This window comes from Phocoena sinus, chromosome 2, assembly GCF_008692025.1.
Source record: "Phocoena sinus isolate mPhoSin1 chromosome 2, mPhoSin1.pri, whole genome shotgun sequence".
Taxonomy (NCBI): domain Eukaryota; kingdom Metazoa; phylum Chordata; class Mammalia; order Artiodactyla; family Phocoenidae; genus Phocoena; species Phocoena sinus.
In genome coordinates, this window is record NC_045764.1 from 92336105 (window position 1) to 92347845 (window position 11741).

The following is an 11741-nucleotide window of genomic DNA, read 5'->3' on the forward strand; positions in this document are numbered from 1 at the left end:
CTCTGGTGCACTTCTAAATGGCCCGTCCTCACTGGAATATACCCCTTCAGGTACATGCCTACATCATCAGCCACCTGAAGAAGGAGATGCCAAGTGTATTTGGAAAAGAAAACAAGAAGAGAGAGCTTATCAGCAGGTTGCCAGAAATCTACAGTCAACTGCAGCGAGAATACCAGATTTCTGCAGGGGACTTCCCCGAGGTCAAGGCAATGCAGGTACAGAGGCCCATCACAATGTCACCAGTGGGGATGGAGGGGCACTGCCAGCTTGTCCGGCTGGTTGCTGGGTACACATTTGGGTTTCATGGTTTAGAATGGAGGAGAACACGGTAAATTCGTCTTCCTAGTAATACATGATAATAGGCTCCTGTGAATAAAGCAGAAATTGCTTGCTTTCTGAAACATTTAAACAAAAAGGGAGACATTTCGAGAAGTAAATTAAGCTCACCTGAAAAAAATCCTATGAACAGCTCCCTTAGGCTGTGTTCAGGGTTGTTTTGGCACAGAAGTGACACCTGTTTTTTAGAATCCCAGAACTTTAAGGGAATTAGAGCTGAGAGTGACCTTGGAGGTCACTTCCAGGGGCCTCCTGAAGCCGGCCCTCCCCGGCACTGCCCTGCACTGTGGGATTACGCGCTTGGGCAGCATCGCTGCTGCGGGCTCAGTCAGAGGCTGTGGCGGGCTGTGGCCATGGCGGGAGTTCACCAGACACAGCAGGCTGTGATCACTGAAGAGTTTGCTTAAAGGTCAGCTTCGGGCAGCCTTTGGCCTAATTTCAGAATCTCCCTGACATGTGTCTGGGCAGACCCAGGTGAACCCGAGTGGGTGCTGCCACCCTGGCCTGACCCGTGTGTTCACCTCCCCGCCATGGTGTTAGGTGACCTTGATTTTGACACTGACCATGCCCTCCCGAGCGAGGCCGCCTCACCTGGCTCCTCAGAGAGCCTGACTGACCATCTCCTTGTCCGGTGCAAGGACCCATCTGCCCTGGAGGCCACAGCCCTCTCTGGAAAGCAGGCAACACAACTCAGATGCCTGCAGCCACCAGCCAGAAGTAACTCAAACAAGTGAGGCAGGCGGGCCACGCCAAAGGAAACTGCGGTGCCCCCTCCAACCACCTCTTGTTTTCTCACATTTGGTAGAGATGTGGGTCCTGAGAAACACGTCCCTACTGGGAGGAAAACAATTCTGCAAGTGCAGTGAGTGAGGACTTGCAGGGCACACGGTGGGAGCAGATTGGGGAGCGTGTGCCCTTCCCCGCTCAGTGGGGAGGCCCCATCCTGCCCAGTGGTTGCTGCCCCGTGGGAGTGCAGGCCTGGATATTTCACGAGAAGCTGGAGATCTGGATTTGTATGTAAAGTACCCTGGTTTTCAAATTTTGGCTCAGAATTTCAAAGAATCTACATGGGCCAAAGAGCGTACAGCATACTGGCTGCACCCTGGAGACTCTGGGCCTGTGAGCTGCCAGCCTGCCTGGGGTAGGGATGGGGGTCGATTTGCAGGGGAGGGTCAGGGAGGAGGAAGCACAGGTGCAGAGGCAAGATCAGGCTGCAGGAGGGGAAGCATCGATCCTAAGGGGTTTGTTAATGTAAACTCTCTGTATATAACGTACACACTGAAATAGGAGTGGGTTACACTTACTGCTGTGATGCCTGGGATCAGGGTGAATGCATCTGGTATATACAATCTAGTCAAATATGATTTAGTCGGCTTAAAAAAATACATAGGGGCTTCCCTGGTGGCGCAGTGGTTGAGAGTCCGCCTGCCGATGCAGGGGACGTAGGTTCGTGCCCCGGTCCGGGAAGATCCCACATGCCACAGAGTGGCTGGGCCCGTGAGCCATGGCCACTGAGTCTGCGCGTCCGGAGCCTGTGCTCCGCAACGGGAGAGACCACAACAGTGAGAGGCCTGCGTATGGCAAAAAAAAAAAAAAATACATAGAAACACTTTTTTTTTAGAAGTAAAGTTGATATTCCTGTACTCAGAGGATAAATTGGATTTTTTTCTGATCGTAAGATGGCTAATTTGAGGGCTCCTGGGGCCTCTTCCTGAGCAGGTTCTGCTTTCGCACCCTTGGGTTATGCCCTGTACCCCATGACCAAACTGAAGGACAACTGTTTCCTGGCATCCTTCAGATACTTTGGAAGGGAAATTGGTTTCCTGACTGAAATGAAAGCTGTGAGTAAATACACAGTGCTCACGATGGCCTGATGGGACGTCTGTGGCTCATTGGCCTCCTGAGGCTCCCTTGATGCCCTACCCACAAGGTGCGGCTCCCGAGACCTGAAGTCTCCCTGACAGGCCTCCCCTGCCCGTCTCCAGGGAGCTCCTGAACGGAGGGAGCAAACTCTGTGACCAGAGCTACTCCTGACCATGCTAGCCTGGGCCTGGCCGGTCAGAGGGCATCCAGGCCTCTCAGAGCTGGTCACAGGGGCAGTCCCTCACCCCAGGTCCCAGGAGCAGCCTTGGCCCATGTAGCCGGGCAATACAGGGAGGGCCTGAACCTTCACTGAGAACCCTGTTGTTAGGCGCCGCACCAGGCACCTTGGCCCCTTCATTGGACTCCTAGGTGCCCTGGGACTGGGAGCAGGGGTCCTCCCTGCCGGGTGCCTACCATCCACACAGTCCTACCATCATCTGTGTTCATTTGTGCGTTCACCTAAGAATAGTAATTAAGTCTACTATGGCCAGGCGCTGTTCTAGGCCCCTGGAATAAATCATTGAACAAACAGCAAAAATAAAAATCGTTGCCCCTACAGAGGTCCATTCTGGGTTACAGTTTTGCTGCCATGACTGTAACTGGCAGTGACGTTTTGGCAGCAAAGCCCCTTGTTGGGACTTGTGCTCCTTGTTACAACATAAGTGTCTCTGTGCTTTGGTATAATTCATTTACTCAGTGTCTTATTTAGTGTCTCCCATAGAAGGCTGTAATTCCATGAAGCCAGTGACCCATGTCCTGTTCTCGGCCATATCCCCAGCCCCTGGGGTGTAGCAGGTACTCAGTGAATACGTGTTGAGTAGGTTAATTAATAAGTTAGTGTATGTTTATATCGTAGCAGGCTCTAGGGTAATGGGTCTCTCAGACCCTGACCTAGGCCTGACTCCCACAGGGCTTATAGACCAGTGGTTTCTGGAGCAAACCCCTGGAAGCTGGCTGAGGATTCTTCCTTGGGAAGCCAGCCAGGCCCTGATCATACCACCCCAGTCCTTTCAGGGAATCCCCAGGGAGCAAGGCAGGCCTGGAGCCCAGAGGGTGTGTTCACTACTTCAAGCTAGTTTGCTGTCACCCAGGGAGCTCTGGGGGTTCCTGGTGTGCGTCAAGGCCTCCACATCCCTGAGTCTGTTGAGCATCTGACATCTTCCCCAACACAGGCATTCAGCCTTACTGTGTCTGGGACAGCGGCAGGGGCAGAAGCTTGGAGATGACTTGATTATGATCTTTGTACATCCCAGGATCTCACGGAGAGCTCACCAGGGCCGGCTTTAAGTCTCTGTTCTCCAAGCTGGTCAAGGTGACTCTTGACCGTAGCAAAGAGCCAATTGTATTTTGCAGGCTTTTGCCCGGGGCCTGTGTCAGCCCTACACCCACTGGGGAGGGAATCTGCTTTGCTGCACGCATGTGTCCGTGCTGCAGAATGAGGGAACACTAGCAAGGCCACCTGGATTGCTGATGCAGTTGTCCTCCTTGGAGAACTGGGACACAGACCTACTAAAGAGCGGACTTGAGGATATGGGGAGGGGGAAGGGTAAGCTGTGACAAAGCGAGAGAGTGGCATGGACGTGTATACGCTACCAAACGTAAGGTAGATAGCTAGTGGGAAGCAGCCGCATAGCACAGGGAGATCAGCTCCGTGCTTTGTGACCACCTAGAGGGGTGGGATAGGGAGGGTGGGAGGGAGGGAGACGCAAGAGAGAAGAGATATGGGAACATGTGTATATGTATAACTGATTCACTTTGCTATAAAGCAGAAGCTAGCACACCATTGTAAAGCAATTATACTCCAATAAAGATGTTAAAAAATAATAAAATCTTAAAAAAAAAAATAAAATAATAAAATCTTAAAATAAAATTAAAAAAAAAACCATTTCAACAGCAGAGGGCGGCAGAGCCATCCCCATCTGCTCAGACCCTCCAAGTGGATTCAAAAACAGCTTCTGGTACAGGCTGGGAGTGAGCAGGCCAGGGAGAGCCCAGAAGAGGCTAGGCTGGGATTGACCTTTGTCTCTTGTGGGGGAATTCCAGGATCCCGCGCTTGGCGGCTTTGATACATACAGTTGTTGATGGGTAGCTCTTTAAATTCTCCAGTGTGTGTTCATCCCAATAAAAAGCTTTGGAGCCACCCTGGTGGAGGACAGGGATGGTGTGGTTTAACTTGGACCCCACCCCCCTGGCCAGGGCTGGGCAGGCGGGTACCACAGGGATGAGAGTGTAGGGCTTACTTCATGCGTGCCCTCCGGGGTGGGAACGGCTGCTGCCGCTGCTTCCTGTCCACCCCTGCAAATATGTGGCCATTTCCCCTGGCTAGTTTTCCAGAGGTTTGCAGTCTGAATCCATGTCCCCTGCAGGCGGGTGGAAAGTTTGGGTGAGCACCGCCCTCATTTGTCCACTTGGCCGGACACAGAGGCTCTGTGTGTGCCCAGAGCTCAGGCTCATTCATGAGGAAATAGGGTAGGTGTTCATGCACCCAGGGGAATCCAGACTTGTTTACCCCAGCAGCACTGGGATTTTTGTGTAGGCTGCCTGCTCTCCTCCTCCTAGGCTTTCTCTTCTCAGTTCCCTTGGCTGACCGAGGTGCCGGCAGCAGGACCCCAAAGTGTTAGCAGCATTGTTTGGTGCTGATGTTGGGATCACGTGCAGGTGACTGTGGTCTGTCAGTGAGGATGGAGGACATGAAAACTGGAATGTACCTTAGAAACCAGGCCTGTGCTACCCCACCACTCTGAACTGAGCTCAGGCTGAGTGTGAGGTGGCAGCCCAGGCCAGCCTGCTTTGACAGTCACAGAGTTGGCTACTGAGAAGAGTGTTGGTGGCACCTTTCCAAGATATGTCAGTCTGTTTTGCTTTCCGCTCTGTCCTCTCCACCATCTAAAGCTCAGGGCTCCACTTCAGAATAACAGCCTAGAATGTCTGCCCTGCCAGCACACCCTAGAGACCACAATTTTGATTCTCCATTGGAAACGACCTAAACTTCCAATTACATGGACAGGGTAAATGAGGAAAGGCCCAGCTATACAGTTCAATATCATGTAGCTATTGAAAATAAGTTTATTTATTTTATATATATTAATGTGTATCTGTTAATCCCATTCTCCTAATTTATCCCTCTCCCTTCTTCCCCTTTGGTAATCATAAGTTTGTTTTCTGTATCTTGAGTCTGTTTCTGTTTTGCAAATAAGTTCATTTGTATTATTTTTTAGGTTCCACATATAAGTGATATCATATGGTATTTGTCTTTCTCTGTCTGACTTACTTCGTTTAGTATAATAATCTCGAGGTCCATCCATGTTGCTGCAAATAGCAGTATTTCATTCCTTTCTATGGCTGAGTAACAGGTTTTTACTGTATAGCACAGAGAACTATATCATATCTTGTAACAACCTAAAATGGAAAAGAAACTGAAAAAGTATATGTATATATACACCATTGTAAAGCAATTATACTCCAATAAAGATGTTTAAAAAAAAGTATATGTATATATAAAACCAAATCACTTTATATTTATATAAAACTGAATCAATGTGCTGTATACCTGAAACTAACACAATATTGTGAATCAACCATACTTCAATTTAAAAATTAAATCAAATTTTAAAAAATTTTTAAAGGTTGTATAAAAATTGATATCATGGAAAGCTGTGATATATTATTTCTTTAAAATGCAGGTTGTTAAATAGTGTGGTCTTATTTCAGTTAAAGAGTGTGTGTGTGTTTGTAAAAATGGCTATAAACGTATGCCCAAAAATGTTAGCAAAAGTCATTGCTGGGTGATGGTATTATAAGTGATTTAAGATTCTTATTTTTGTTTACTAGTTTTTTCCCCAATTTTTTACAATGGAAGTGTAATATTGTAGCACAAAGTTTTGTTTTTTCTTAACTCCCTGTCCCATTACTTCTGTCCAGAACAGTCAGGTCTGAGGGGAATGTGAAAGCTCTTTCTCTTGAGAGCCTCCCTGTCTCATCTTCAGAAAACTGCACACCTGGCTGGCCCCTCTCTGGCCCTCTAGGATTGTCCAAACAGAAATACTTCATGTAGAGTCCATATAAAAACTGCCATACCTGGAATTCTCTGCGTTTGTTTGGCAAAACTGCTATTAAGACATTTTCACTAGATCTTTGAGGCCCCTTATACAATTGCCTAAGTGACTTCCACAGTTCAGGGCCAGAGAAGGTTTGTCTTTCTTGTGATGAACAGGTGGTTTCTCCCCGCCGACAGCGAGGTGTGACACCCCCACCCCCGCCGGCTCCCCAGCCAGGGCAGCTGAGGAGTGTAGCTTTTCTCAGCCTTCATTATCTGATGTGATGATTCCCCTCCTCTTCCTTTCAATTACTTGGCTTTTCCCTTTGTTCATGACTTTCTTCTATTTCATGTTATCATTGTTTCACTGTAAACTAAGTCAAGCCGTTTTTGAAATATAAGCTCCCTGAAGGCAGAGACTGTGGCTTTTCATATTTATATCCCAGAACAGGGCCTGGCACATAACAAATGGTCAGTAAATGTTGGATGGATGGATGGATGGATGGATGGATGGATGGATGGATGGAAGGAAGGAAAGGAAGGAAGGAAGGAAGGAAGGAAGGGTAACCAAGGCAGGAAGGACTATTTCTACAGAGACATCCACAGAGCCTCTGTGGCATCTACAGCTGGCTCCTATCCTGGCCAGGCAATTGCCGCGTCCCCTAGGGCCACCTGCAAACCCTGTGCTCTGTCTGCTCCTCCCAGCTGTCCTGGGAGATGCAGCCGAGACCTGCCCTGACCATGCTAGTACTACTCAGCTCTACTGGCTGCATTTATACTTGCCCTTCCCATCCCTACTCCTCTCTCTCTTTCCAATATCAACTTGTACCTATTTGTACCCTAAACTACATTTTTTTAACTGATCGACGTCGTCTTTAAATAATCATTTTACCTAAATTAGTTCTACTGACGGCTCTGTCGCAGCTTCATGATACAGCACAAAGAGGCTAGTCGAGCGGCAGGAGGCATGGGCTATTGTCTTGACTCCGCCAGGACACCCCTTGTGCTCTCTGTGAAATGGGGTTATTAATACCTGCTCTTCCTGACTGCCAGCATTGTTGTGAAAATCAACTGAAGTATGTAAGGTAGGTAAAATACTTTAAAAGATAAAATAGTAGATCTCTAGAGTGCTTTTTTAAAAAAAGACAGGGTGAAAGGAATTTTGTCTCAAAGCCCTAGGGGATCACCGTCCCTCATGCCACTGCCAGCCCAGATTAGGCACCGTAGGAAAATGTTGCATCCCATGCATCTTGTCTCTTGTTCCAAAAGCCACTCCTATGTCTGGTGGGTTCGGATGTGGGGACCCCACCAAAGAGAGAGAGAGCTCTGGACAGCCCAGAGCATGGGCTGCCTGCTTTAAAGGAGCATTTGTCCCCTCCAGCCATCCCTCTCCTCATTTGCTTCCTGCAGGGAGGATGTAAACCAAATCTGTGGTTTCTCCTTTTCCAGGAACAGCTTGAGAGCTATGACTTCACCAAATTCCACTCGCTGAAGCCCAAGCTGATCGAGGCTGTGGACAACATGCTGAGCAACAAGATCTCGTCCCTGATGAGCCTCATCAGCCAGGAGGAGACGAGCATGCCCACGCAGCTGGTGCAGGGCGGTGCCTTCGACGGCACCGCCGAGGGCCCCTTCAACCAGGGCTACGGGGAGGGCGCCAAGGAGGGCGCCGATGAGGAGGAGTGGGTTGTGGCCAAAGACAAGCCTGTCTACGATGAGCTCTTCTACACCCTGTCGCCCATCAATGGCAAGATATCGGGCGTCAACGCCAAGAAGGAGATGGTGACCTCCAAGCTGCCCAACAGCGTCCTGGGCAAGATCTGGAAGCTGGCCGACTGTGACTGCGACGGCATGCTGGACGAGGAGGAATTCGCACTGGCCAAGCACCTCATCAAGATCAAGCTCGATGGCTACGAGCTGCCCAACAGCCTGCCCCCGCACCTCGTGCCACCCTCCCACAGGAAATCCTTGCCGAATGCCGACTGAGGGGCAAGCCGCACACAGCGAGGGCGGTGTGGGGCTAGAATTGGGGGGCCTGGGCCAGAGGCCCACACTGCCACTGACTCACTGAGCGACCCTGGGCGAGACACTGCCCTCTCTGTGCCTCGGTTTCCCCATCTGTAGACCGGGGAGGGCAGACACTGGACACTAGATGAGATCCTTTCACCTTAAAATTCCCAGAGTTTCTAATAAAATGTTGGGGGGACGGGGTGGATACAGGGATGGAAGCGTTGAGAAGAAAGGAAAATCGTCCAAGGAGTCCTCCAAAGCCTAGAGAAGCCCAGATGTGGAATCCCAGGAGCCAGGGGGTGTCAGCTGGAGGCTCTGCTGGGCTTCACTGGACTGTCCATCATTTTGAACCTGCCTGTCCCTCAGAGAGCACCGGGAAGCAGCAAAGACCAGCTTATTTATTTTGTCTCTTGCTCTATTTGGAGTGAAAAAAAAAAAACAGCTGAGAAGGTTTCTGTTCTCTCCAAACTGTCTACCAAAGAGTAGACTGCTGTCCCAGCTTTGAGAGGAAGACGCACCATTTCTGTGTGTCCCCGTCCCTTCTGTAGGCCCGCAGAGCTCGCGGCCAGGCCGCAGGGAGCATCCATCCCAGCGCCTGCTGGCCGGCCCTCCCAGGGCTCCCCCAACCTTGGGGCCTTCCCAGCAAAGTTGTATTTGGTTAGAAATTTGGAACTCACAACCTTTATTAACCCCTGGCAAGAGTTCTAGTATTCATTTCAAGTCACGTTGAAATCTGAAGATTAGCTTTACTTGTCTGGCAACAGGTTGTAGCAAAGTTTATCATATTTAAACTAGAGTAAGAAAAGCGGTGGTTCTCCCCAGTCTTCAGTTAGCGTGGTTACACGTCCCCAAGGCTCCTTGGTCAATGGCAGGATTTAAATCCAGAAAAAACATGAATTGGTGCGTGCAGTGTCCTGGCCCTGTGGCCACAGAGGGGATGGGGGGCCAGCCCAAGGTCAGTCTACTAGCGTTAGACACTTTTTATAAAAAATAGGCATTTTTATTATGACTAGTTTTTTAAATATAGTTTCTGTATAAAGGATAAAGGCCTTTATACAGAAACAAGATACAATCTTTCATATAAAGCCTTTTCTTCAAAAGACTGTGTGGTTCATACCATGAATGCCTCACGAGGTAGGATCTGGGCCCTTACCTGTACATCAGTTCCTGATGTTCCCTCCCTGGGTGCCCTGGGTGAACCTCTCTGGACCACTTGCCCAAATGCCTGTGTCCAGTGGAGGTCACCCTCCCAACTGTGTTTGCTTCAGCTGGGGGATGCGGGTGCCTTTCACCATCATTTATGCAATAAGAGAGACATGATATTTCATCACTATTGTGATGGCTGCATAGCCTGGGACCCTGCTGGCACCAAAAATGAATGAAATCCAAACAGTCACACCTAAGTCTCCCAAAACACTCGTTTTTTTGTTTGTTTGTTTGTTTCTGGTGTCACTTGTGACATCAGGGGCAGAACAGCAGACTTAAGAAAATGTTTAGAGAAGGATTTATCCAGATGCCAGCCCTCACACTCCCTAGCTTACTTTCTACATAATTTAGTTTTAAGAGAAGTAAATACATAACATGGTTTTAGTCTTAGTGAGTACTTTTAAATTAATTAGACACATAGAAAAGAGACATTTGTAATTCCAGTAGATCTGTGAATGCACGAGGACCACACAGGTGTGTAAGCACAGTGGATCCAGCAGAGGGCAAGATTGAGAGAGGAGGAGAGAGTTCATTTGCCGAAAGGTATAGAGATGCCAAGGTTAGATTATTTCCATTCACAATCATCTTGCTTCTTTAACTCAGCTCAGTTGTCATATATAAAGATAAATATATACACGTATGTCACAAGAGTATGTACCTTGGCCACTTGTTAATGTGTATATATGTACATGTGGGCAAGTTTTGTCTATATATGGATGTAGAGGAATACTGTTTCAGAGGAGCCACAGAGGAGGTTTCTGGTTCTACGTGGATGGAAGCACCTCATGGGTGATCCCCACCCCACCCCCATGACCTCTGGTGAGAAGACATCTGGCAGCTGAATGCTGAGAAAAAAGGAAGAAAAAGGAAGTCACATGTCCATTTTTCTCAATATCTTCTCTTAAAACCTGAAGTCACCCACCCATCCAGTGTTTTGATTGGAAAGAAAAACACTGAAAGACGTTAGGGATGGCGGCCAAGCAAGGACCCATATCGTCCCGGGACCCGCACAGAGTTCCTCAAGTCTGTGTCCAAAACACCCGTTATCCCCTGACCCCATGCAGCAGGGCCGGGAACACGGAGCCCTTGGGATCTGGGCACCTGGACCGACCTTATTGTCCTCCCTGCACCACCCCACTGTCCAAGTACCCCCTCTGCAGAGTGCTCACGGATGGGGCAGGGGGCGTGGAAGTAGGTAAACTCCAGAACTCTGAAACTATCTTCATGCTTTCCATGATTTCACAGAAGAAAACCTAAGAATCTTGAGTCTGTTTTCTGTACAGCACACGGTATCGCACAACACAAACTTCTGCAGTCTTGAGTTTAGGGGGAAAAAAATGAAAACTTCTGCCTACTCCTCCCGAAGTCGACTTCCAGACTGTGAGCCTGCTGGTGAGGCCTTCCTGAGCCCGTCTGTACAGAAGCGTTGCACTGAGACCTGCCGAGATCCCCCAGCTCTGTGGCCACACGCTGATGTCCAACCCGCTTGGCATCCTACATGGATTCTTTCCTCGTCACACACACACTTGGATGACCCAGGTTGGGGCTGCTCTTCTGTGGGAAGGGCCAGGCTTTCAGTTGGCTTTCACTTCTCCAGGGCTGGAGTGGCTTCTCCAGAACACTTGTCATCATGCAGCAATAAAGCCTGGATTGGGGGCTGTGACTCCTCCCACAGAACCGTGGGCCTTAAGGAGTTGGATTCTTATTCCATCTCATGGGACTGGTGTCCAGGTGGGTCAGAGAGCATGTGACGAGAAGCCAAATGCCTCGTGCTCTCCCCCAACTGCTGCCCGCCTTACAAACCCGCAGGAGAGGCTTCAGCAGAGCCCTGGCCCCACTGTCCTGGCCACGGTCCTTTGCTATGTCTGCTGGGTCTTGGGGGGCCGCCCCTGCACCACACTGGGAATGTCTTGTACTGGAGCCTGCCGCCTAGGATGGGGTTTAACCACCAGAGTCATGGCCTGACAGCCACCACCAGAACCTTCCCGCTTTATGGCTACATTCCTTGATGCCCAGAACAATACCCTGGACAGATTCCCTTGGAGATAAGGAAAGCATTTAAGGAGGCACTGTTTATTTCTTCCATGGAATGTGGCAAATAACTTTCTTAGGACAGATAACCACTGAGTTTTTCCCAGGTAAACATGGGCAGAATCTAAGAGTATACCAGGTGACGTGTCAATTAGCCAATGCATTTAATACACAATGCTTCTGTTTTTTTTGTAATCTTGTTTAGAAATGTCAAAAAAAGACCCAGTCTACTGATCAATAAACTTCTGAAAAAAAATCA

At 49.1% G+C, this 11741-nt stretch overlaps 1 protein-coding gene across 1 annotated transcript in view; it reads left to right on the forward strand.

Annotated features, from left to right (window-relative positions):
- Positions 1 to 11741, forward strand: part of EHD4 (EH domain containing 4) — an 89024-nt gene extending 77283 nt beyond the window's left edge. Inside the window, exons 5-6 of the mRNA XM_032618095.1 lie at positions 51 to 215; positions 7685 to 11741. Of these exons, the coding sequence (XP_032473986.1) occupies positions 51 to 215; positions 7685 to 8221 (702 nt within the window). The 3' untranslated portion in view covers positions 8222 to 11741. The remainder of the gene's footprint in view (positions 1 to 50; positions 216 to 7684) is intronic.